Source organism: Anguilla rostrata, chromosome 3 (genome assembly GCF_018555375.3).
Source record: "Anguilla rostrata isolate EN2019 chromosome 3, ASM1855537v3, whole genome shotgun sequence".
NCBI lineage: Eukaryota > Metazoa > Chordata > Actinopteri > Anguilliformes > Anguillidae > Anguilla > Anguilla rostrata.
Window position 1 is genome coordinate 27136214 of NC_057935.1, and position 27268 is coordinate 27163481.

General features: G+C 47.0%; 1 protein-coding gene across 5 annotated transcripts in view; it reads right to left on the reverse strand.

The window, feature by feature from the left end:
- Positions 1-26988, reverse strand: part of LOC135250587 (protein Shroom2-like) — a 66072-nt gene extending 39084 nt beyond the window's left edge. For 4 of the 5 annotated variants that reach the window (XM_064327042.1, XM_064327041.1, XM_064327040.1 and 1 more), the window contains exons 1-3: positions 26335-26988; positions 25765-26010; positions 9633-9781 (exon numbers count right to left, since the gene is read on the reverse strand). In XM_064327042.1, coding sequence (XP_064183112.1) covers positions 9633-9781; positions 25765-25989 — 374 coding nt within the window. In that variant the 5' untranslated portion in view covers positions 25990-26010; positions 26335-26988. Of the gene's footprint in view, positions 1-9632; positions 9782-22387; positions 22780-25764; positions 26011-26334 lie in introns of those variants that run through there. The other variant, XM_064327043.1, reaches the window with a different exon arrangement.
- Positions 26989-27268: the final 280 nt, after the last annotated feature.

A 27268-nucleotide genomic window follows, 5' to 3' on the forward strand; every position in this document is an offset into this window, starting at 1 on the left:
GATGTGCTGTACAGAAACACTTTTGTATATAAGCATTACTTTGGTTTATTCAAAAGCATATTCATTGAAAATAGGAACCTTTTGTATTTTAGTATTTGAATTTGCTTCTCACAAAACATTTCATGCAATTAAGACCCCATGGTGAGTATATGCTTCCCTCTAGTGGTGATCCTGTGCAATAAATGGAAAAGTAATGCAATTTGATCAAGTCGTAACTAACCGCAAAGGTACAACTAGGAAATGACAGACTTTGAAACTGACAATAAAGATGTTAATGGTAGAGGTTGTCAGTCAGTTATGTGACCTCTACCAACAACCACATATATTTAATAACAGGCTTCACAAGCCACAGAGCACAAACCAAAAATAAATGGTTCTTCAGATAATAACTAGGAATAAGTGTTATCTGGTAAAACATTATTAAACAATAAGCATGAATTGGCACTGTCTGAATTATAACCCTGTTCCTGCTGCTACTCAGCCAGTGGGTTTGGGGTAGCAGGCAGGCTGATTGTTTTCTTATGTGTGAAAAACAGCACTAGATCAAATACTGCTTTTTCAACATGTAGGTGTGTGTAGGCTCAACTTGCTACCCAAAGGCAGCAGGTTTGAACCCCAGGTAGGGCCCTGCAGCTGTACCCTTGAGCAAGGTACTTTGTCTTGCTCCAGTAAATATTAGCGATGGGAGAATTACGTAGGCGTCATGACACAAAATGTGGGAGGAGCTACCATACTCCACCAATAAGTTTTCCCCAAAGTGTCCACTGACCTCAGCCCAGCAGGCAGAATGGCACTGTAATTGGACGCTATCGCTGATATGAGGTAAAGCAACACACAGCGCCGCTGGGGGCCTCACAGACCGAGGACAGACCGTCCCCCTGCTGGGAAGGCCAGGCTGGGAAAAGAGCGACCGTTTGAGGTTCAACCGGAAGCGGTCAGAGCAGAAACAAAAGCAGCTGCTGAACGCACGCAGCATTGTCTGACGCAGTAAACCTCAGCAGACAGTGGGGACAGAAGTCCGCTCGTTCTCGCTGTGACAAAACTCCCACCGTAGCGCGAGATTAATCAACCGAACGCACGACGGTTGGACCGCCGGCCAAGAACTGGAGGAACACTGAACTCGGCGTCAATAACAATCAGCGTGAACGAGAGGGAAAATTAGAGTCTGAAAAACCGGGATTTAGGACTTCAGGCGGCTGCCAAATCAGTAACAGGTTTGAGGAGAAACCAGCGCACATCTGGGAGACGTTAATCAGGCCTGTGGCGTATTTAAGCGGCTCAAAGGCTTCTTGTCGAAGGGAAAAAGAAGCGAACTGTGAATTGTGAACTGCACTTGAATACAGTCAACAATTGAAATCCCCAGAGCCGTCAGGATCAGGCTCTCTTTTTCCCGCGTCCGTGCCACATTTCCCTCCCTTCTCGTCCCGACCCCGACCTCAGACCTCCGACCGCCGCCGGGGAGGAGAGGCGCCGGCATCCCGCGCGCCCTACCTGTCAGGCACAGGTGCGCAGAAACGCGGAATCCGGGTCAATTCTGACACGGGCCTGGCGCCAGCGGCGAAGAAGTGAGGAAAGGCGGGGTTCTGGGGTTCGGGGTTCGGGGTTCTGCTTAATTATCGGTCTCCCTCTCGGACGGCAGTCCAAAACAACGTGCGATGAAAGATGTGAGGGGTATTAAAAACGCCTGGCTTCACTGCTGAATTATGGGTAAAATGCTTACATTCACAAATGTGGGGGTTAAGTGCAAAGCAAAGGCCGTGAAAAAAAACTCTGCGCTGAGTCAGTGTCAGCTGGCTGAAATACCCCACAGAGATGCTTCACCAGTTTGATGAACACATTTTGAATCATTAATGAATTTTTTTTGGTTGAACAGCAACTCAGGAATTCTGGGAACACGTCAACTCAATCTTGTTTTAGTATCAGCGCACTAGCAAACATGAGGCTTTTTAACTCTTTCAAAAAAAATGCATCACTGGTAGAGTCACAAGGACATTTTACTTATCTCTGTAAAGCGTCCTTGAGTGAGTTCACTGTAAAAAGCGCTATACAAACTAAACTGCATTGAAACTGAACAGCGATTACACTGGAGTCCCATTCTCAAGCTAGCATTCAGGTTGTTTCATATTTAATATTTTCTCACATGTACTGAAAGGCGTTTCAGCTGCGGCCCCTGTACAGTTGACAAACACAGAACCGGTAGAGCGGGCGGCCGGTGAGCCAATCGGAGCGCGGAGACCGGACTGAGAGACGGCTGTTCCGCAGGGCTCCGGTGACCGTCGCTCACCAGATGTCCCCTGCCGCAGCGCAGACACAACGGCCAGGCGCTGGACTCCAAACAAAACCCGCGGGCCGTTCCCGTGCCAACGCACCCTCCCCCCGCCCGCCAGCCCCCATTGTGTAACCTCGTGCGCTGCACTCAGATGGAAAACGAGCCCCTTTTGTTTCCAATTTATTTCGATGCCGTCATCCGCCCTGGTCCAACTGTCTTTATAGCTGCCCAATAAAACCCCGGGCTGGTGCCGACTGAGCATGCTCAGACGCGGGCCCTTTCCGCTGTAATCCGAGAGCCTTTACTGACACTGCACCCCGTTCTCACAGAGACAGCAGGAGTCCCTTTCTCTCTTTTCTCCGCGCCGCCATGGACCAGGGGGGCTGCAACCCTGGTCGGTTTTCACCTTTAATACTGGCGCCCGATTCTGACCCGAGAAACCTGGGTGAGGTGAGTTATGAACAGTAATGAACAGCTTTAACGGATAAATGAACGGCTGGTCGACAGTGAAACCCGGCACAGCCTGAGGCTCTCCAGCACGGGCCTGCACACCCAAGTCATAAACCTAGTTGCAAAGACCGCTGGACCGAGTCTGAACAGAAAGTTTTTCTTCGTCTGAGGGACAGCGCGTTCCTGAAGGTGTCTGGGAGAGCCCCCCCAGCCGGTGCGTCCGGGCCGAGCCGAGGGCAGAGGAATGCCAGCTATTTCACGGAGGGGAGAGATTCTGTGAGGCGCGCGTTAGCGGAGAGCAGTGATGACCTCCAGCGCCGCTGAGCGTACGTGGCGAGCGCTGATCCCTCCAGGAGCCCCGGACACAGAGCAGTCATTATGCGCCCGGAATCTCGAACCGCCTGCCTTCGGCGCGCCGGCTTTAAGTCAATGATTGCCCAGAGTCCACACACCTGCCTTCCAGGGCCCCGACGGGCTGCGGAGGGAAAGGAAGCCATGAAAACCTTACCAGCAGTACACTGTGGCTCTGCAGGGCTCAGATCCATGTCATACACACATCGGCAGCCACTCAGTAAGCAGGTTTGCACTTGGGCAAGGCTCATTCTTTTACGGTCGCAACCTAACCGCAAAGCCCACGGCAGCTCAAACAGGGCGACGAAACACAGAAGCCCTGAAGCCTGCAATATCGTTAACGAGTGACAACTTTGAGAATCCATTTGCATGAATGCAGGGTGGGAAAATGCTTTTTAAATCCGAAACAAATGAAGGCCAAACGGTCTACAAAGGCACTCAGGAATAAACCAAAAGAAAACCTCTCTAACCATTTTTACAGTGGTGGCTAAAGTATGGGCAGGTGGCTACTCCCATGCAGGGTATTATAAGCACAAACAGTGCCAGTTCCCCAAACTCGCGGGCACATAAGCCCACAGACCTGGGTTTGTGGTCGCTCAGGGGGACGCTCCGGGCTCTGGAGATGAGCGGCGAGATTAAACCGAGCCGCGATGGCGGGTGCCATTCCCTGACCCTCTCCGCCCCCCCCCTCTCTCTGCGGCCTCCCCCCTGCCAGCTGGACACGGGCCACCGGAGAAAGAGGATTCCGCCCCGCCATCAGGGCTGGTGACCCTGGGGCCGGCCCGCGGCGTACCCCCCGGGGGTTTGGGGGAGAGGTGATCCACGCTCCGCGCTCTCCCGGCCCTCCCGGTCCCGGTCCCGCCCCGCTCAGCCGGCCCTTTATCTGCGCTCCGGAACATTCCGTCTTCTGCCTCTCCCGAACCCGTGACCTTGGCGGCGAGAGGTTCGCCCGCTCGCCCGCCCGCCCGTCCGCCCGTCTCTCTCGCGATGGCCCGTGTTTTGGCCGCACCTCAGAGTACTGCGTGCAGTTCAGGGCACCACACTACAGGAAAGAAATGTATGCTCTTGTAATTGTAAAGAGGAGTAACTAAACATAAAATAACGGAAAATGGCAAAAGGTAAATTCTCCAGCGATATCTGGAGAGCTTTTTAGCTTTTTTGTTTGTTTTAAAACAAAAGGCTGTCAATGCATGGGTTAGCTTTCCAGCGCCTACATTAGAGGCTGAAATCCTCGCTGTGTTTAACTGACTTGATGCAGTGCTGAATACTGTAGTCTGCAGGTAATCTAGACGAGCGTAGATGGGCGGTCTCAGACCTGGTCTCTGCACTACTAGTTCTGAACCCATTTCCAATTCTGTTCTCTTCCATGGGGCTTCTGCCCCTTCCCTCTACACTGAGTTCACAGCCCTGACCCTGTCCTGTTCAAACCCAGGCCATGCTGCCACCTGGAGGTCGAGATGCATCACCCTCACGGTCCCAATCTGCTTGAGAATATAATGATTATTTGCTTGGGCTGTCTATATTACCAGCTGATTTAATACCCAGCTATAATCTTCCAACCACTTTACTTGGTCTGCAATTACTTGGTCTCCATTACCTCCCAATTACCATTCAGCCTATCTTTAACTGACAGAGGGCTGACCAGCAGAGGATTGGTTCCCTCTCCCTGGCTCCTCCCCTTATTCTTGCCGCTGCCTGACTTTTTAAAATTATTTTACCTCACTTGCTGGATTGTTGAGGGTTCAAACGCAACCTGGCCCAGATTTTCCAATTTCCTGTTTTTCTGTAAAACGTCTTTGTTACTGCGACTCTTTCTTAAAAAGCTATACAATCAACATCAACCTGAACTGAATTATGTATTCTTATATTCTTCTTGTGTTCTTTTTACTTTTATGTTCTGATGAGTGTTGCTATGACAGCTCAGGAGACAATGATGAGGTCATGTCTAGATAGAGGCGTTTATGGGTTGACCATACAATGGCTGTGAGTAGCGCGAGAAAACAGAAAGAGGCGGAGATCCTAAAAAAACAGAAGGGCTGAATTCAGTCAAAATTTGTCTTTAACTCTGAATTACACATGAATGCAGGTGTTACGTTCTTCCTTCACAAACACAGCTTGTTGACTTAATGATTGACAAATTCACCACCCGTGTGGTAGACTCAATTTTCTCCATTTTTCTTCACAAACTGTTTGTGAAAGAAAAATAAAACTAAAACTTGAATTTATTTGAGATCCATAGTTAAACACAAACAATGTTATACTAAGTACAGGAGTGTTTATCAGCAGACAGACAGACAGATCTGCACAAGAACTGAGGTCAGCTTCTTCAACAGAATATTTTCCAGTTTTTTCAGTCCTAATAGCTGTGTTAAGTATATGATCTTGACTGCTCCTGTGTGTCGGACAGGTGCATACAAAAAGGCAGAAAGGGCCAGATTCCAGATAAAGTCAACTCATCACGCTGACAGTTTAACTCAATGACACTGTTACTGTGGCCGAGCCTCACCAGTCAGCCATGCGTCAGTCCTGAGGCTAAGAGTGTAATATGCATGTGCTCTACAGCTGAGCTGATGAATGGCTAGCACAGCCAAAGAACATCCCAGAAGGCCATTTCCAAAGCAGGTGGCTTCTTTGTTTTTTTGGTATCCATTACATACGTAAAATATCAGACTCCCCTCAGTTCCAGTTTTAAATGAGCACAAGTCATTTTTTATTTAACATAGTTTTTCATTTATTTTTAATCCTCTTAATGTGTTACTATATTTGATTTATATTCAACTAACTTGTTTTTATTGGGGGGGGGGGTATTTCCTATCCTTTCATGTATGAAAATAATCTTGTTTTATTTTTGCTACATTTATATTTACTCCTGCAAATCACTTTGCATAAACATGTATAAAGAATGTTGTTATTATCACTCCCAGCAGTAGTAAGTAGCAGTCATAGTACTTAGGCAAGGCTGGCTTCCTGGCAGGAGAGAGGGACAGAATGCCATCCTCACATTTCCTTCTCCCCTCCCCAAACAGGATGACGTGTTGGCTTCCAACAAAATCCCCTTAAGCAAATTGGGCCGTGAGCTCCACCCCCTTCTCACTTTGTGCTGACAAAGACACCTGTGAGCAGGCCCTCCCGCCTTCCCTCTCCTGATTACCTCGCACACAAGTGGACTGCCCATGTGCAGCTGATCCCTGTCGTCATGGAGACGCGTGGGGGGCTTCCTCCCAGTGGCCAGGCTCCCCTGGGCATTACAGCCTGCGTGTTTGTGGAGTGAAGCCTGGCTAATCCGCTCACCCCAGTGTGGCATGGAAGGGATGCTTTCCTCCACACACTCACACACACTCACTCACACACACACACACACACTCGTGTTCATACTCACATCCACACACATCCAAGCACACAGACACAGGGCACCAAGGTCTCTATGATCCTCATTGTTATTCCATCTCAAGAACAGTACATTCTAAAACAAATATGTCACGGTCACAAAAGGCCCCACTCTGACTATTCTCAGACCAACTCATTTTGGTTGGATTTCATTGAAAAAGACCCATGAAAGCTCTCGTAAAATGTACGGCAGAGAACGGAAATGACAAAAGTAATATTTCACGCAGAGCTGTTTATAGTTATGGGGATGTTTACAGCCATACACCGGACTGGCATGTTAAACGAGACCTCTATAGCACCAAGAGTCTAGTTCACACATGTAGTTAACAATGCAGGCTTGCACTAGTTCTCTATAATCCAGCCCTGCTTTTGTGGTCCAGTAATGACCTGTTACCGCTGCACTGTTCTAACTTAGACACAGCCTTGTTTGATGGCCTTGCAAAATTATCAAGTGAGTGCGCTATTTCTGTGTGCGGTAAGACTGCAGTACAGTATGGTCTCCATACTCAGCGTACAGGCCTCCACCAGGCCAAGCTGAGCCTACACCCAGAGTGACCCTCTGGGGAAGAACAGCTTAAGGCTGCTTTAAGGCCCGGCTTCCTTCGTCTGAAGTGTATTTAATTCCAGAACATTCTGCAGTCCTTACGATCCGTCTGTGTAGCCAATTCTTCCTCAGAGAACGTAGCGGCTGAGTTGCAGATTTATCACTAGCAGACATCATCATGTTAATTTGCGTATACACCTACCGTTTGTTATATTTCCAGTGCTTATGAGATGGAGCCTGGTGGCATTCAGACTGATTTAGACACACTATGTACAGATATGAGCGAACAACACTGAAGGCACCGATAAACGAAAGGAAAGATTAAAAATACTCAGTGAATATTAGCCACTGTTAGCCAGCGTATGCCGGAACTAACACTCTCAGGAGGGGAGGATTTCAGGGACAAAGGCTGGCTGCCTCACTACGCATCAGTGGCTGACGGCTGTCACTCACTCCTCTGGTCATTCACAATGCACTGAAAATCTCAATGGTCACAATGAGAGAGAGTGGGGAAGACTAGCTTGATTGGTTACTAGTCGCTGTAAAGAAACAACGTTGCCGGGGGGGCGGGCGGCGGTGTCTGAAAAGTCGGCAATGTGAGCAGCACATGATCGAAGCTAGGCAAATCACAGACCACACTAGAACCCTGTTTACACACTAGCACCCTGTTTACCCTGTTTACAGACTAGCACCCTGTTTACCCTGTTTACACACTAGCACCCTGTTTACCCTGTTTACACACTACACCTGTTTACCCTGTTTAACACAGCACCTTTTACCCTGTTTACACTAGCACCACTGTTAATCACAGTACCCGTTTAACCGTTTACAACTAGCACCCTGTTTACCCCTGTTTCATCACTACCCCTGTTTACCCTGTTTACACACTAGCACCCTGTTTACCCTGTTTACACACTAGCACCCTGTTTTCACTTAAGGTCATAAATAAACATTTGACCCACTCAACTAACCAAATTCACTTTGGTTCTCTCACATTTGTTAGTAAGTAATATCAAACAGAAATTCAAATACACCGTTCTCAGTCATTAACAGGGCTAAATGAGTGAGGTAATCATTTTGAAAGTTTGGGAGTTTGGGAGTCTCCAGGAACCACAGGGACTACAGGGACACAGGCACTTTCATCGGAAATGAACCAATTTGCGCAAGCCCCCTAGTGGCCAGGACGCTGGTGCCCTGGGATCTGGGAATTCATAAAAACATTCTTTGACCACCAAAAATTTGTACTCCGTCATATCGAAATTGTATTCCGGCTACAGCGAAATCTGGTCTTGCTGACATGGATTTTGGAAGTGGGTCAAAAGAGGCGGCGGAGATATCATGAAGTCTAGCAAGGACACATAAAGTCTTAAACAGAACACCCTCTAAATGAGTGAGGATTGACCAGATTTAGCATCTGCACAAAGGGGTTAAAGAAACTGCAGGGCAGTGATTTCACACTTCCTTTTTGCTATTTTTTGCTATATGTCCGCAAACTCAGCATTTTACTGTTATCACGTCGAACGTCCGATGACACAACAGTAGCCAGGCGTAAGCTCTCCTGTGGTTTAAGAGACCATGGCTGCATTTCAGAGCTGTGAGTCACACTGTAAAACAATTGCCTGCTTCTCTGTAAAATGAGACAGAGCCATGTCTTTTTTCCAGCCGTGTACACAGCACGTAAACCTGGAATATACACAGTTTAAAGGACCCATGGTGTAGTGTGAACGGCCAGGGGAGCATATGCAAGTTTGCGAACTTGCTCAGGGAATGACAGGTGTGTTGGGAACATCTGATTAAAGATGTTCAGATGTTTCACACGGATGTATTCCCTGCATCCTACTATCAAAGAGCCATGCAAACACCTCCATTCTCTAATCACAGAGGTGGAGAAGAGGAGGCCGTTTCACAGCAGGTGGATAAAAAATCAACCAGACAGAGGAGCCAAGAGCCAGGAGCCAAAATGGCTCCATTTGCATCTGAGAACAAAGGGCACACTTTTCACAGGTATCTCACAGTCCGTGCACACCAACCTGATAGCTGCCCATGAGACAGGCCATGCCTGTCCCTGCGGAAGAATTAGCATTCCAGTATCGCTCAGTAACTGACATGCTACACCTACCGATACGGTCCAACTCTCAACAAAGTCCCCAGCCAAATGTTGAGGAACAAATGGACTGACATTTTGAAATCAAATAATGGTTAATCCTTTAATTTTTTAATAGACGACAAAGTATAAACCTTCCAAAACTCTATTACCATACTGCCGGATGAGGTCTGTCTTGTTGGGGAGACATCGACTTAAACTTGCTCAGAAGAGTTAGTGCACAAAAGAGCACAACCTCTGCCCTAACTCTCTTCCCACTTCGGCAGTAGTATAGCATTATATTTTATTGTGTGTATGTGTACACATGTGCGTGCGTGTATGTGTGCATTTGGGTGGAGGAGGTTAGATTTCCATCTGCTCCCTGTTGCCATGATTTCCTTAATAGCACGCATGGCACAGTAGCCATGGAGACCACCTTGGGCTTTGGAGGAGTGGGTGGAGTCAGCTGAAGCAGGTACTTGTGTGAGTGCATGTGTGCGTGTCTGTTTGCGTGTGTGTGTGCACGTGAGCTCCAGGGGCGGTCCTACCTCCGCACCACCAGCGCGAGGGTCTTGTGGGAGCCCTTCACTAGGCAGATGGCCTCCTGTCGGTAGCCGCTCAGGGGAACCTCGTTGATATTGACGATCTCGTCCCCGACCTGGAGCCTGACGGCCGCAGCCTTGCTGCCCTCCTCCACCTGCGACACACAGACACAGAGACACAGCCTCAGAACTGCTGAGTCACTGTGCTACAGTACACACAATGCCATTTACAGACAGACAGCATACTGAGGACAGACACCCCCAGAACTGCTGAGTCCCTGTGCTACAGTACACACACTGCTATTTACAGACAGACACCATACTGAGGACAGACACCCCCAGAACTGCTGAGTCACTGTGCTACAGTACACACAATGCCATTTACAGACAGACACCATACTGAGGACAGACACCCCCAGAACTGCTGAGTCACTGTGCTACAGTACACACAATGCCATTTACAGACAGACACCATACTGAGGACAGACACCCCTCAACACTGCTGAGTCACTGTGCTACAGTACACACACTGCTATTTACAGACAGACACCATACTGAGGACGGACACCCCCAGAACTGCTGAGTCACTGTGCTACAGTACACACAATGCCATTTACAGACAGACACCATACTGAGGACAGACACCCCTCAACACTGCGGAGTCACTGTGCTACAATACACACTGCTATTTACAGACAGACACCACTCTGAGGATGGACACCCCCATTACTGCTGAGTCCCTGTGCTACAGTACACACACTGCTATTTACAGACACCATTTTAAAAAACCTCCATTACTTATGCAGCTGGTTGAATTAGTCCACCAATCGTATCTTACATATTTAATATACCAATCTACCAATTATCTATACTAATCATTCTTTGTCAAACACAACAAAATGAGGACATGTGACATACAGTATGGCTAGAGGTTAGAAAAAGATGTCATCTTGTATTTTAGGAAGTGAAGGTCCAAAGTCTACGTCTCATTGGTGAGTAGCATGTGGTTGAAGATCAGGTGCACACTATGCCAGAGAGGGTTCAGTGTCATGGGCAGGGGACTTCCCACACACTGTCCAGCAGACCAGGAGACTCAAAGATAAACAGTGTCAGCACGAGGAATGCATGACATCATGCTGCTGCCGCACCCCCCCCCAACAACAGGCCGCCACCTTCTGGGGGAGAGTGCGGGGGCGAGGTCGGGGTGATAGGTGAGAGTTAAGGATGAGTGCAAGTGCCGCTGATCCGCTGGGAGCAGCGCAGAACAGTCGCAGAGAGGAGCTGAAGGGAGCTGATAAAATGGGCGCAGGGGCTGAGAGGGAACGGGTTCTGATCAGCTGATCTAATCAACCAGATTATTCCACCGGAGAACTGCTAGCTAAACCATGGACATTCTATCGATGGTTCTCTGAGTTAGCACGTTTTTGGGACTAAAAACGACATACTTTGTTTGCTGGACCCTTGACATGATGAGGATACCGACTTTACCGTGATTGGATTTTGAAGATTTCCAAAAACGCAGAGAAGGCGAGGATCCCCCAAGCTTGTTTCGCCTCCCCATATAGTACAAAATAAGTAACTGTTGCCACTAAAACATCGGAATGGTAAAATAATTTATAGAGGTAGAGCCGTGAATTCTAACACTTTTAAACGACATATCATGTGATCATTGAAAAGTTCACTGTAAAAAACATGTGAATGCAGATGAATGTACCTGAATGCGGCGCGGTGAGACCAAAGGGGTTAAAAAAAAAACCATTCCCGATGTGTACCAGCTCTCTGCTGGTATAGGGCTGCAGACCCCAAAATGAACAACAAGTATATTCATTAGCTGCGACCGCAGCTCTATCGCTCTGTCTGTAAGTCGGTCGGTCGGTTGGTTGGTCGGTCCGCAAAAAGTGTCCCACCCGGTAGCGGCCACAGTTTTCACCCCAGGAGGCTGAAATTTGGCATGGACGTTGGGAATGACCGAAGGTAGAGTTGTGTAACTTTCAAGGCCGACTGACCAAGAGGGGTGTGGCAATGGGAGTGGCCTATGACAAAAATCCTGAATGGATTTACAGATTTGCACAAGATTTTGTGGAAAGGTTGGTCACGAGCCAAAGAAGAGGTCACGTGTTTGTGTGAGGGTGTGTGCGTGGATGCATGCACACATGAATGCATGCGCATGTGCGGTCGCAGCTATTGCGGATTCGCGCTTGTTAAACTTTCTTTTGCAAGAACAGAGCCAAGGCACCGGTGGGTTTGGGTGATCTGTGCACCATCTCTCACAGAATGAACATTCAGCTCATATCACCCCATATAGCCCACGTCCAGCATGTCGAACCCGACCAAAGAAAATGAGACTCAGTCCATCCACTGAGGGATTAACGAGCGCTGTGCTAAACTCATTCAACCCCCCAAAAAATGAAACTAAATTTTGCAGTTCCTGACCTTGGACTTTCTACCTGCCTCTCAGGGTCCTGCTCATTACTGACATGTCTGTACCCCTGTGCTGCTAATGAGCATGCTCTACAAAGTGTTGGCACTGGCTTGGTGGTTTGGGGGAGGGGGGGGGGCTGCATGACTCAGCTGTAGAGGTATGTGCACCATTTAAACCCAGCAGATACTTGGCTCTCTGCCCCCCTCACCCCTCACCCCCCACCCCACCGCACCCCCACCCCCACCCCCCACCCCCTATCCCCAAGAGCTTACTGGAGCCCAGTTAGCACCAACTTAATGAAATCCCCATGTTATTATTTTCTAATAAAGAGCAGGATTTGGACACAGCTAAAGCTGTGGGGGAGTGGGGGCACCCTCACTTGCAGAACATTCCTCAGAGGCAGTGTAATGCATTCTTCTGGGGAAATGCGATCCACGTATATTCCGTAACATTCAATTGAACCGAACCCATTTGATTAAAAAAAGGTGTGTGGTCGCGTACCTTGGAACAGGCCGGCCCTCCTGTGCTTGAACTCTCATGACCATGTGAGTGATGTCTTGGGACAGAGTCTCAGAACAGAAGCCAGCAGGGCTGCTATTTCTTCTGTGTTACTAAGGGGACTGTAAGCCAAGGGCAGAGGGAGGACAGCAGTGTGTCTGAGATCCCAACCGCACTTTGTGCCTGTATCATACATCCAGGTCCAGGTCAGCGCTGGTCACACTGATGCTGCTGTAACACCTCTTCCTCCTCCTCTCCCTCCTTTTCCTCTGCTTTCTCCCCTTTTGTCTCTTTCCCCCTTGTTCCCTCTCTCCCCTTTGCCCTACCTCTCCCTGTCCCTTCAGCTTAACTTCTCTCTCAAACTCTCCTCCACCCCCTAATTGCTCTCTCTCTCTCTCTCAAGATCTCTTTTTCAATCTTACATTTGGTCTGCATGTTTTTATGTCACAGTGCACATACATGCTTACATGGGCACATGGGGAGCACCAGCATATGAACGTGCCCATGGCTGTGATGCTGACTGTATGACAGAGCTGCACACACTAGGTATCACAATGCGCACAATGCGCCCACCCAGGAGGACTGCATGAACCCGCCTTCAGTGCCATTACTGTTCTGATTATACAGTTATTTTGATATGATTACTACCAAAGTAATTAATAAAAATGCTACGTGCAATAACGTCATGTTCTTGTTGTGTCCATTGTTGATGACGAATAAATGACTAATAGCCTATGCTGCTCTTCAATTATACCGACAAGACAGCTACCTGTAACGTAGTGAACAATGAGCTCTTAATGGATCCTCATTAGCCTAATTTAATGTGTCTTGCGCCTACAAACCTTTAACATAATTGTATACGGTGTCCAGAGGATCCATAATATTGTTTTCTATGAGTTAGCAAGTTAATGATGAACATTTCACGGTCAGATCTTTCTTTTGTTACCACCTCTACATTAGACAAACTATCAAGAGATCATTCTTTCTGCCACCAGTTTGGCTCCACCTACAACATACACCATCCATATTTACTGCCACCAAAATGGTCTACTGTCTCACGACCTGGAAGATTCGGCTCTCAGTTCTCAGTTCTTCATGTTTCGGTACCCAGAGAGCATGCTCTGATGCCAAAAAGGCCCAGGATCAAACATGGCGGCCTCCATGAATGGGCTTCATGCGTCAATGAGCAGCTCCCATAGGAATCCATGGAGCTGGTAAGCGGAAGCTGTCTCAGGTCGTTGTGCATCTCTACGGGCTCGGCGCATTTTCCACACGCCCCGCGCATGCTGCAGCCGCACCCCTCCCCTCCCTCCCCGGGCCGGAGCGCATGCTGCAGCCGCACCCCTCCCCTCCCCTCCCCTCCCCGGGCCGGAGCGCATGCTGCAGCCGCACCCCTCCCCTCCCTCCCCTGGGCCGGAGCGCATGCTGTAGCCGCACCTCTCCCCGAGCCGGAGCGCATGCTGCAGGGATGCTGGAGGAGAAGGCGGGTCGGCTGCGGGCGGCGCACGGGAAAGTGGGCCGGAGGGCACGCCCCTTTCCCGGCACGCACGGCGCAGCGCGCCTCGGCCCGAGAGTCGGCGGGAACGGCCGGCCTCGCGGGAGACCGCCGGCGACTTTAACGGGTTCCAGATGCGGGGAAAGCGAGGATTCACACAGCGGGCGCTAACGAAAGAAATGTAGAAACTCAAAAAAACGCGGCACAGCACAGTCCTCCAATTCTTTCATCAAACTGAGCAAAAATAAATAAATCATGCACAATTCCAAGCAACAGTGCATTCCAAACTGCTTTATTCCCTCCTCAAAGATCATAAAAACCACAAAGCTGCACACTTAGTTCGGTTATGAGAGCTCAGCTATAAAACACACTTACACATAAGAGACATCATAGAACAAGACGTGCTTAAAAAAGCGTCTCTTTAAACAATGGGGTCTCAGAGATCTTACAGAAAAGGAACAAGCAACTTACATAAAACATCAACAACGCCAATGTTAGCCAGTGCCCCATCACAAATAAAACTTTTTTGCATTTTCCAGACAGAGAGCAAATTCATGCCCATGCACAGACGACCGATTTTGAAGTCGCAAGGAGACCAAAGTTGGCAAGAGCACCAATACTGATTCCTTAATAAACTTTTCATAATAAACAGGAACAGCATTCTTCCCTTCTATGTCATCAGGAGTAATGTGCACAGACCTTAGGAGTGGTATCTTATGAAGCAAGGCATTATATGTACCGTGTCCTGGTGTTTGTACTATTGACCACCAAAAGACCCCCCCCCCCCACTTCCTTGTCTCCTTTGTGCCCCATCACTGGAGGCATTATAAACAGCCATCCCGCCTCGCCGTGGCGACCGCAGCCGGGGGAGGAACGTGGCTCCATTCTGCTGACAGACGTCTCCCATAAACACCCCTGTCTGGGACCTAACATGGCTCTCCCTGACAGACAGCTTTATCAGCACAGAAAGATGCGTTTGGGGGGTGGGGATGTGTGTAAAACAGGCCATGCCCCATGTTTCCGCATTTACCCCCCCCCCCCCCCCCGTGACTACAGACAGGACAGCAGTCACTATGTTCTGCTGCAGACTGAAAACACAGCTGATTACACGGCACCCTGGCTCACACTAACCCTGAACTCACTCAACATCATGGGTTCACTAGCTCTAAACATGCAGGCTGAATGACAGGCAGGTGAGAGGAGGGTGAATGACAGGCAAGTGAGAGGAGGGTGAATGACAGGCAGATGAGAGGAGGGTGAGTGACAGGCAGGTGAGAGGAGGGTGAATGACAGGCAAGTGAGAGGAGGGTGAATGACAGGCAGATGAGAGGAGGGTGAGTGACAGGCAGATGAGAGGAGGGTGAATCACAGGCAGGTGAGAGGAGGGTGAATCACAGGCAAGTGAGAGGAGGGTGAGTGACAGGCAGATGAGAGGAGGGTGAATCACAGGCAGGTGAGAGGAGGGTGAATGACAGGCAAGTGAGAGGAGGGTGAGTGACAGGCAGATGAGAGGAGGGTGAATCACAGGCAGGTGAGAGGAGGGTGAATGACAGGCAAGTGAGAGGAGGGTGAGTGACAGTCAGATGAGAGGAGGGTGAATCACAGGCAGGTGAGAGGAGGTTGAATGACAGGCAGGTGAGAGGAGTCTGAGTGACAGGCAGGTGAGAGGAGGGTGAGTGACAGGCAGGTGAGAGGAGGGTGAGTGACAGGCAGGTGAGAGGAGGCTGAATGACAGGCAGGTGAGAGGAGGCTGAATGACAGGCAGGTGAGAGGAGGGTGAGTGACAGGCAGGTGAGAGGAGGGTGAATGACAGGCAGGTGAGAGGACGCTGAATGACAGGCAGGTGAGAGGAGGGTGAATGACAGGCAGGTGAGAGGAGGGTGAATGACAGGCAGGTGAGAGGAGGGTGAGTGACAGGCAGGTGAGAGGAGGGTGAGTGACAGGCAGGTGAGAGGACGCCACAAACAGTTGCGACACTGATGACTTGGCATCATCGCTGCTCATAGCTAAAACTTTTATGCAAGCAGTTTTGCACTGGATAAGAGTGTTTGCTTAAGGTTTAAATATAAATTTCGAAATGTGCGTCAGAGTGTGCGTGTGTGTACACTCCTGGGCAAAAAAATGGGCCAAGCCCAAAATGGCAAAATATTAAGCTTTTAATGGTCTTAACAACAAATCATTGGTCAGAAAATTTGCATGACTTAAACAAATGCACTCTGGAGACCTCCTGTGCCACCATTTGATTGTTTACTTTTGCTGCAGGTGAACTGTTTGGGGAAAAGCTAGAAACAGGGAAATTCATTTATACAGTAGACAAATTAACGTAATGTCAAATAAAAGAGTCATGTTTTGTATTTGGTTGCATATCATTTGCATGCCCTGACTTCCTGATGTCTGTGACCTATCAACATCATCAGAGTCTGGATATCTTATTGTCAGGTTGTCCTACAAGAGGAATTGGGGGGTGGGACTAGATTCAGATGTAAATTATGCTGATACAGTATGGAACACATTTGTTGGTTAAATTTTCAAGGGTCCAAGGTATCAAATGAGCCTCAAACCACCGTGCTGCTGCCAGATATGCAGTAGATACTACAAGCATTGTTTCTCCTGAATATTTTTTCCATTGAGTTCAACAGGAAAATTAATCAGGAGAAACAATGCTTGTAGTATCTACTGCCTGCAGGTCTCAAGAGTGCATTTGTTTAATTCTTGCTAATTTTCTGACCAATGTGTTGTTAAGACCATTAAAAGCTTAATATTTTGCCATTTTGGCCCATTTTTTTTGCCCAGGAGTGTATGTGCGTGTGACTTGAGTGGGAGTGCGAGGGTGAGTGCGAGTGTGTGTGTGTGTGTGTGTGTCAGTCTGTCTGTGTATGCCTCTAAAATAGCAAGAGAGCATGAGCTCTGCTCCTGCAAACACAGAGTGGCAGGGCCCATGCTCACGAAACGGCTCAGAGGGCTGGTCTGAGATCAGGTCCTCAGTCCGAATCCTAACCTTATGAGCCAAAAAGGAGAACTTGTCCAAGATCAGAACTCCGAGACACTTCCTGAACACTGGCCCAGAGGTCTGAGTGTTGCTTCATTGCAGGAATGCCGCTCTGCAGCACGGGAGCTGTTCACTATCCTTCTCAGGAGAGGCTAAATTATGAGGCCTCCAAATCACAAAGATCAGAACCGGCAACGGAAACGCAAGGACGAGGGGAGGGAGGAAAGAGAGGAGGACGAGCGGAGGAACGAGGTGGATGATGAGGAAAAGGAGAAAGAAGAAAAGTAAGGGATGAGGAGAGGTGGACGAGGAAGATGAGAAGGATGAGGACAAGGAGGAAGAAGAGAACGACGAAAAGGGAGAAGAGAGGGATGGCTGAAAGAGGAAGAGGGGCAGATAAGGAGAAGGAGGGGTAGTGTGGTTCTCTGCACCGTTGCCTGAGTCAACACACAAGTGAAAATGACCATTCAAACCAGCCCTAAATGATACAAATTGAAACTGCATGTGATCACCAGCACCCCCTCCTCGCGCCTTTAATAAAAACATAAGCACAAAAACCAGAGAAAGCATAACAGCCTCCCTCCCTGACAGGAACACATTGGTGAGGCATTTCCAGCGAGGGCCCCCTTCGTAGATAAGGCCGGTACAGAAACGGGGTGGACTTTCAGGCAGTAATCCCGCGGATTAGGATGAGGTTATGCATGCAACACCAGGCAAAACACCGAGATGTTCAAACACAAATAGGAAGGACAAACACAGCCCAGCCCAGCCAAACACAGGGCAGACGCAATGCACTATGACTGAGCGAGGAATAAGGGGAGGAAGAAGAAGAAGAAGAAGAAGAAGCTTTCCATACAATATATACAAAGCACTTTCCAAATGAAAGAAAGCCATGTCTTCACAGCGCTGCTAGCGCTAGCCCTTCCTGCGGTACAAAAATGTCTGAGGCGATCCTGAACTTTCAGTCTATTAGACGCAATTTGCTGCAGTCGTCCGACAGATAAAGACGAGCAGCATTCGCAGAGACCGCGCTAATCTGATGAAAGCAGGGAGGCTAACGGACGTTGACGGATGGAGGAAAAGAAAGGACAGAGGAGGGGTGTGATGCAGTATGGGTAATGCTGGGGGAGACAGCTGAAGGAACGGGGATTATTTCAGAGCTAATATCCACTGTCTGCAGCGGGCCGATAACAGACAAATACCACCCTGACTGCATCAGGGGAGTCTGCTGGACATACCTGGAACTACTGGATCACTGTGGCAACCCCGCAGAGAGGCCTGGTTAAAAATTAAAGAGCCTTAAAACAGGAGAGTATCAGGGATCAGTTTCGGTCGCCGTCATTTCAGTGCAAACAAAGCAGAACGGTTGAGGGCGAAAGGGTCGATTCTCTGCATTTTTTTACTGAACAAATAACCTTGAACTCCTCTTTCACTGCACCCGTCTCCATATTCATAAACAAAAACTTTAAGCTAAGCTGTGAAGAGAGCGCAGGTTAGCCTGTGGTCTCCCGACACAACGAAGCTCCCCGCATCGATGGGACGTGCCTGGAAAATCGCCTATTCCAAAAAATAGCACAAAATGTCAATGTTACAGATTTGTACTGGTTATTTAAAAAACTGATAACAAAACACCACATTTAACAAAGTTAATGGAAAATCCGCTTTACCTTGTTCTGACCAATGACTCACAGAACAGCAAAGCTCCAACACGGCCCCTAACCCGTTCTGGCAAAGGCTGTGCCATGAACTTTCAGGAGGCACGTGGCATTCTCCCTTTCCAGGGTGCAAGACCTCTCAAAGATGTGAAAGGAAAGGAGAGAGACCGACAAGACAGAGAGACGGAGTGAGAGTGAGAGAGAGACAGAGAGAGAGAGTAAGAGAGCAAGAGACAGAGAGAGACAGAGTGAGAGAGACAGAGAGAGAGAGAGAGAGAGTGAGAGAGAGAGAGAAAGAGAGTAAGAGAGCAAGAGACAGAGAGAGACAGAGTGAGAGAGAGAGAGACAGGGAGAGAGAGAGAGACAGAGAGAGAGAGAAAGAGAGAAAGAGAGTAAGAGAGCAAGAGACAGGGAGAGACAGAGTGAGAGAGAGAAAGAGAGAGACAGAGAGAGAGAATGCAGAGTTCCAGAGTGTATACATAATGTGTGCTGTATAAAAGAGGATTGTATGGGCTTTATTGAATCTGGATTTAAATGGCTGGATGGGGATCTTTGGCAGAACCCTGGCTATGAGAGGAATGTTGGGAATTTTAATTGGTTCCAGTTTGTTTTGAAACAATGCCCTTTTTGCTGTTTTAAATCCTGTGGGACATTTTTTCCCTTCTTTTGCTACAAAATTCAAGGTCTCAAGTTAAGCCGCTCCAAATGAAGCTTGTGATTTAAAGACCCTTTTCAATGGCTACTTCAGTTTTAAAAATTTTTAATTTTATAAGATTGTCAAGTAAGAGGCAGAAACATGGCCCATTACAGTTTTAATCTCCACAGAATAAATATTTGAAAACAGCTGCTGAAATATGACTTGACATTTCGCTGGGCCGATGGAGACGTCTTGGAAGGGAGGGCTTTTACCCAAAGGAAGAGCCTATTCATTGTGTGGCCACTCACAGGGAGAGGTTTCAGGCACCTTGAGTCATGATAGCTTCAACATGATTCATTGGGAATAATGTACTGCATTGTTCCGGCTTGCAAAAACACATGAAAGTACATTTTAAATAAGCCTGTAATCAAAAAATAAACAAAAAAACTATTCTGTAGACACTGTGTAGAAAAGCTTCCAAAATACTGATTCAATTTAATCAATTTCTTGATTTTATTCATATACACACTGTATTTGCATTTTCTTTTTGTCAATGCACCTAAAAGCTCTGCATTAGTGCTCACACAAGGAACCCTCACTGTGGACCACTGGATTTATGCACCTTAATTTTTCCTTTCACAAATTCTCCACCAGCGACCAGTCAGGCCATTAGGTAGTTAACATTTACAACCCTGGCAAAAAAGGGACAACTGGGAAAGGCACCACGATGTGGTGCATGGAAGAGCCCCATGGTCTCGGATCGAATTTGGACCTTGCCGGCGCCAACTTGTGGCCGGTAGCTCCACAGGGCGACGCCAATCGCCCCGGCCAGTGAACGGGAGGGTTCAGTGGGTCAGGGCTCCGCGCTTCATCGCTCTCCCCTGACCCGGGCTGCTCGATCGGGCACCTGTGGACTGCATGCCAGAGCCGCCTACGAAAGGTATTCCAAGGACTCGACTCCATGAGAGCTTGACTGCGGGCTGTGGCGTGAAAAGAAGCAGGCTGTTCTGGAGGAGGACCACGGAGAGTCTACACTCTCCCGTACTGGCAGTGGGGATCACGTATGAATGACGCAATAGTTAACTGGACATTCCAAATTAGAGTAGGAACAGGACGTGTTCTGCCCCACGTTGGGGGCCAAATTAAAAGAGAAACAAGGGGCAAAAAAATGCCTGTGCTTGTTGTGAAACCTTTGACAAATGACCAGGTAATAATGACATTAATTTACATGCTGGCCTCCCCCTGAAAATGGGAAGGTCCCCTGCCTCCATCAGGAAGGAACACCGTATTTAACCTCCAACATGTTTACAGAAGCCTTCAGAGATATGGTACTCGACCAACCTCCTTCTCAAGGTCGTGGGTTTAGCCTAAGTACTGGACTTTCAACTGTCTTTACACCGGAAATGTTCAAAAAGGTGAACTGTGAAGAACTGCAGGCATTCCTCCCTTCACCTGCGTCCCAAGTGAGAAACGGACATTTACATTTCTGATTCCACTGTGGCCGTGAGTACAGTCAAATCAAGAGGATAAACACGACCAGACGAAAAGACACCAGTCTCAACAGGTGAAACATCACAACTCTTCAGTGTCACCAGGACAGGATGCAGGATTAACCCCATAAATCAAAACAATTCTCTAATGAAAGCAGTGTGTCATTTCAGATATTTCAGTCTTTTCCCCTCTGAATTAAAGGGAAAACACCTTGTGTGCAGTAATTTTACAGCTGGAGCTAGCTGCTCAGTGTAAAAATGGAAACTCAAGAGATGTGGCTGTAAAGCCTGCGTTTTTGCTGTCTCACTGCTGTTTCCGATAAAACTTATTCCTGTTTAAAAAAACACACCCATGTCAAATCTAGGACAACCTCTCAATGATAAACTTGGTGACGACAATCAGTAAATATTTACAAAAGCAAAAAAAAAAAAAAAAACTCTGCACACCGATTTGTCTGGCTTTGTGCACAAAACATTAAAACAATAAAATGTTTTGGTCAGCTTGGCATCAGAGCTGGCCGGTCAGAATATAGAAAATCCGCTGTCAAGTCGTTCAACACCCTGAGATCTGTGCATTGAGCCATGAGTGAGTCTAAAACAAGCAGCAGCACTCCCGTCCCAAACTCCGTCCACATTCCAAAAGCCGCCATATCGCCAACTCCCTACTCAACAACACACCCATCACCAAGGGCTCTGGCTCAGTACCAAAAGCCAGCATTCTGAGGAGCATTGCAAAGATGACCGGGTTCCCTAATCTGGGGCTAAATGTATCCCAGATGGCGCAGTGTGCCATTCCAGCAGGCTCCGGGCTGTCAGGAGTAATTCAGTGCACTGGGAGAGCCTCGTGAAACCCTCAGCATTCTGCATTCCTCTGCGGATCCTGGCACTGCCGGCCACGGACGGCTGCAGCCCCTCTGAAGCTCCGCTATGCGCAAACAGAGGCAGGAGCCAGGGGGGGACTTCTACAGATTCGTCTATGTCACTCTCTGGAAGCAGTGCCTCATCAAGGCTACATCAGTACTTTGCTTCAGTCTTTCAGAGGACCAAAAATCAGAATGCGGTACATCCAGGCACTACTGAGAGGCTAATTACAATACCATACGAAACAGAATTTAACACTGCCACATACATTCATCATTTCCCCTAGTTTTCTTTTTTTAATCTATGTGTACCTCATCACAGGCTCCACTGTGAAGCCTGAAATATTGATAAAAAATCATCTTGGAGAAGAGACAAGATAAGAAGTCAATTGAACAGTGACTGAACTTCATCTGAAAGAGCAATTTCCTCTTACACTTGAATTAAGTGTAAAATTTCAAGATATTAACAGAAAGCACTGAGATTCTTTGTTTAATAAAAGTTACAATGGCATGGAAATACATGGAGATAGGACTTTCGAAAGAAAGGTTATGCTCTTTTGCAGTGAAGTCTGAAATCTTTGCATGTAGCATGCTCACCATTGCAGACAGATGGAAACCAAGCTTCAATGGAAACCAAAGAACTAAACTCAAGGTTAAACATAAACAAATAACAGCGAAAGGCAAAAACGGTAACATATTAACTTATTTCACAAACCGCAGAGGTGTGATGGAATTCCCCGGAGGTGTAGACGTTCAGCCTGCTCCTCCCGCGAAGTCGCGGTCCCCTTGGTCAGCGAGCTAACGAGTGCGCTCCCGTACAGACCCTCCGTCGGGTCACTATGACAATTCAACACTGCGAGCAGAGCTGTGACCTAACAACAGTACTGTCGGCTAGTTAAGACCCTTAACACTGGCAGGAATTCCGTGCATTCTGGTCACATGTCCTGAAACGTACAGTGAATGAGGAAAAAGTGCCCCGTTCCTCAGAAAACCCTTTTGGGGGGGAGAGCTGCTCAGTGCTTGAACGGCCGATGAAACATTCCTGCTCCGTAGGCTAATGGGGACTTTGAACTCACAGAGGCTGATATGGAAGCAGTGCACAAAGCCAGCGGAAGTGGAATTGTGCAGACTGCAAACACAGGCTCCCGCCACCCACCCATCACTGAATAAAGCATCAAGGTCTTTGAGGGTTTATAATTAACCAGCCTATAACGCAGGGGTCGGCAATTCTGTTCCTGGAGGTCCAGTGTGTGTACACAAGTGTTTGTTTCCACTGGCTACTCCAGCTAAATAACCTTAAAGTAGTATGGGCATAGTTAGGTTGCTCATAACTATTTTAACTATTCATGATCCTGGACAGGACTTCTACAGCAGCAGAGTGTAGCCGATGTAGCCCACAGCATGGACTGGCTGGCCATGAAGACAAATGAACAATTCTAAGAAGTATTTAGCCTCAATGGTCAGGGTCATAACCTTATGGTACCATGAGCCTAACCCGGTCGCTCATAACCTTACCATACTATGTGCCTGACCATGTTGCTCATAACCTTACAGCACAATGAACTGAACAGATTGCTCATAACCTTATGGTACTAAGCATCTGATCAGGTTCTTCACAACCTTATAGTATAATAAGCCGGACCAGGTCGCTCGTAACTTAGCCATATGGATAACCAGCCTCCGTTTCCAATAGATCTGAATTGTTTAGGCTAATGGTAGTTTGTTAAAGTGACATGATGCGTTTGTCATTTTTTCTACACAAGTTAGAATTTCATAGAGGTACCATTTTCAGTCCTGTAAATTGTTGCTTCTTTGAGGCTCTTCTCTCATGTGTAGTACTGTTAACACACAAAGCTTTCTTTGAGTACAGTGGTCTCAGGCTGCATAGGCTACATCATAGGAAATAGCCCCAACCAAAGATGAGAATTACAAAACATAATAATCAGGTAATATACACATGTGCAACATCTGGAGGTATAATGTCACTGTACAAGCTATGTTTGAGTTACCTGAAGTATATTTTCTGGTTTTAAACCATAGACCTGTGCATACCCCTACACATTGTGAAGCCAGCAGATTTTAGGTACCTAAAATAGCCTGCACTACACACAAAAACTGCATAAGCCAATCAAAAACATACACCAAACCTGAAATTATATTTTTTTAAAGCCCCAGAATGTGACCTTTAACCGCAACCCCATCGAAATGCCACACACTGAACACAGAGACAAGCTCTGAAATCTCACCGCTGATCTCTGGTATTTGTAGCTTTATGGGTAAACCGGCATTTAATGATTTTAATGCAGCTGAGGAATGCTTGTGCATAAGGATAAGCAACTACTTCAAAAAGGAAGCATGCTGCCTAACATACTCATCGTTACCGTTGGACATAAAAAATTAATTAGCCTACAAATGAACGTGCATGACGACAGCTTAAACAATCATTATGGCAAATATTTTAACAATACAATAGTAATGTAATTTCAACGGGGCTCGCCTAGACCATTTTGCCCCATGAGAACAACAGAAGTGTGTTGGAAAAGACAGCCAATTAATCAGCTGTATCCGGCAGTGGCCGGCGGGCAGTTTTATGGCTGTCGAAGAGAGTACACCACAGGAAAAGCAGATAAGGAGAAGAGCGAGAAACCAGCAAGGAAATCCTGTTTTTTTTTCTTCATCCCCAGCTCCTAATGATAACACGAGGACAGCCATCTGCAGTAATTAATTTGTGAACTCATTCAGCCAAGCAAAGTTCACCCAGCCCATTCTGACAATACAAAAACATTTTTTTGTGAATATGACCATTCCATTTTTGTAGACAAAAGTTCAATATAAATTCCTTGAAAATAACAAAGAAAACGTAACTGTGTTATTATGAGGTGTGACTGGTCGTTTTGTAGCATCTCTAGCCCTTTATGAGGGTACTTGGCCCAACTCAAAGAAAGTCAAAACGGATGCATTATATTTATTCATAATAATACATCACCATTCTGTGCAAAGCTAAAGTAGGCTACCTTTTGTACGCCAAGGTAACAATGCTAACAAGCAGCTTAATTTCCTAGTTAGCAGCTGGAGCACAGGCTGTGTACAGGCCACAAACAAATGCAACATATATAGAGCCAGAATGCACAAATAGTCTGAAAATGACATAGTTCCACATCAACCACACAATTTGCAGGCCATTCAGCGCTCATTTCCCCAGTACAAAATGGATAAAGCAAAATGGTGAAAAATAGTGGACTGCTCTTCCTGCTGATGACTACATTTCAGAATGTAGGCTACTTTATTGAAAGGCAAAAATCTAAGATAACAAAGAAATTCTAATTTCAGCCTGTAAATCACCACATTTCTTAATAAAATTAATTAACATGGATCAGGATGTAATTGAGAGGAACCTTACAAACCATAAGGAAACTTTTTATAGGTCATTTTTATAGATAACAGTCAGCTTGACTGTTAATATCATTGCTTAATCAAGTCAACCACCCGCCTCACCATCCAATTATTAACAATATCAAGGCAAGGAAGACATCACTCTTGACAATCTGAAGGATTAGCAGACTATCAGAATTAACCTGATACCAAGCATCTCTATTGGAGTTGGTATGCATGAACAATAAGAAAAAAGAACTAATACTGATCCAATGGTCACCAACCCATTGAAACTTTCGACATAGCTTTCAGTAGGCCAGTGTGCAATGATTCACTCTCTAGCACGTGGACCTTTTTTTTAATTTCTAACATTATCTGTAATGAAAAGAGCATTTAATGTCCTGCGTAAGATCCGCCATGCACTGCAGACGTGCGCGGAAACTGTGCATATCCCACTCATTCTATATGAATTGCAGGAAAGAACTTGGCGCTCGGGCATCCTGCTCGGCTGAAAAAGGCCGGCTAAGCGCAAACACAATGATTAAAACTGCTGAACTGACAGATAGGCAAACCGTAGGTGCACTGAAAAAGGTAGTAATTACAAGACCCACAGAGTAAGTGCCAGTCACACACACGCAGACACACGCGCTACGCCTGTTTGATAACATGATTTCTGCTATGGCGCCGTTACTATGGATATTTTAACGAAAGTAGGGTTACCTTGGTAATTAGGAGGGGTTCGTGGTGCTCCCGACCTCCTCTCAGAGTAAAACCCCAAGGCGCCCCTCCAGTGAGGAGAACATCCACCAGCCTGCATCCTTCGCTGTCGCCGACCCTCTGCTCCAAAGTCCCCAGTACTTCCACTTCTTGTTGAAGGATTCCATGCGCTGGTCTGCAATCTTGACCAGTGTACCTTAGGTCGGCACTATGACCTACGGCGTCCATGATGTTAAAGCCACTTTAAACCTTGCAGAAAACAGGTGTCATTTGTGGAATAACTGAAGATAAAGTAACTATATGGATACAAACACTGAATACAGATCACGCGCTCAGTTTGCTTTATTCTCTCGGGAGGGGAAAACATATAAAGCTCGATATCTAGCTAGCTATGTGCATGTTGTTGTCTTTGTTAGACAACAACACCTCCTTACGCACCAGACGCATAATGCTCTTTAATGCCAGAATGAAACGCAACATATTGGCTACATGCTGGAGAAAACAACTTTGAAGCTTTCAGACTGCCACACTCATTTAGGACATTCAAGTCAAGTCAATCAGACTCGTAATTACCTAATTCTGTGAAATTAATACTCATTCCACCCAGTCGGCAACTTTAAGATACTCTTCGTTGTTTTCTTACTGTTGCTTGTTAGCTGTAAATACAGCAGTATTGAAAGGTAGTTTAGACAAGAAAACTCGTGCCAAGTCACGTTAACTAACTTTAGCTAGCTATATGTATTATTAATTATTAAATCGTTCCCTAGGCGACACGGTGAAATGACTTAGCAAGCTATAAAAAACAACAGTAGGTTCGGCTTCCTTCTCATCCCAGAATGGCAGATACGATACGACCAGTCAGTTTTACTGTTTCATATAGCTCGCAGGCGATGGTGAACTTCTTCATCCTCAAACGAAGTGATCTCTCTTTCAACAATATTTTGTAGCAAGCAAGCTAACAAGTTAGCTATTATCAACAGGCGGAATTTTATCTCGCCGCAAAAGAGCTCGCTAGGTGTTCATTCTCCGATGCTGTACAATTCCAGTGCAGATTTGACGTTACTGTTTGAACACCAAGTGAGTTTGGCGTGTTTCCCAGGTAATATCCTTATTTTCAGACTCAAGGCTGGCTAAGAACTGTGAGACGCACGGATAAACGGTGTAGTTCTCCCAGTTCCCAGGGAGATCTGCTTTGAATTACACAGCCAATAGCACGCTATCCGACAGCCAAGTTAAAGCTATTTTAGCCAGCTACCTGAATTGGCCAGCAGAGGCGCGACTTGTGAACTCAAACCACAATGCACAGGGCCACACAATTTGCAGTAAATAATTGTGATTATGTTGTGTGGAATTAAACCAGAATATGCTTCCATATATTGAAAATGTTCAAAAGGACGATTCTGTGGCAGATACCCATGTAGCTAAGTTGTATCTGAAAAAGAAAACACGTCTTCAACGTACAAAATGCCAAGTTACTCACACATACAAAGCACTGTCTATAGGTCGT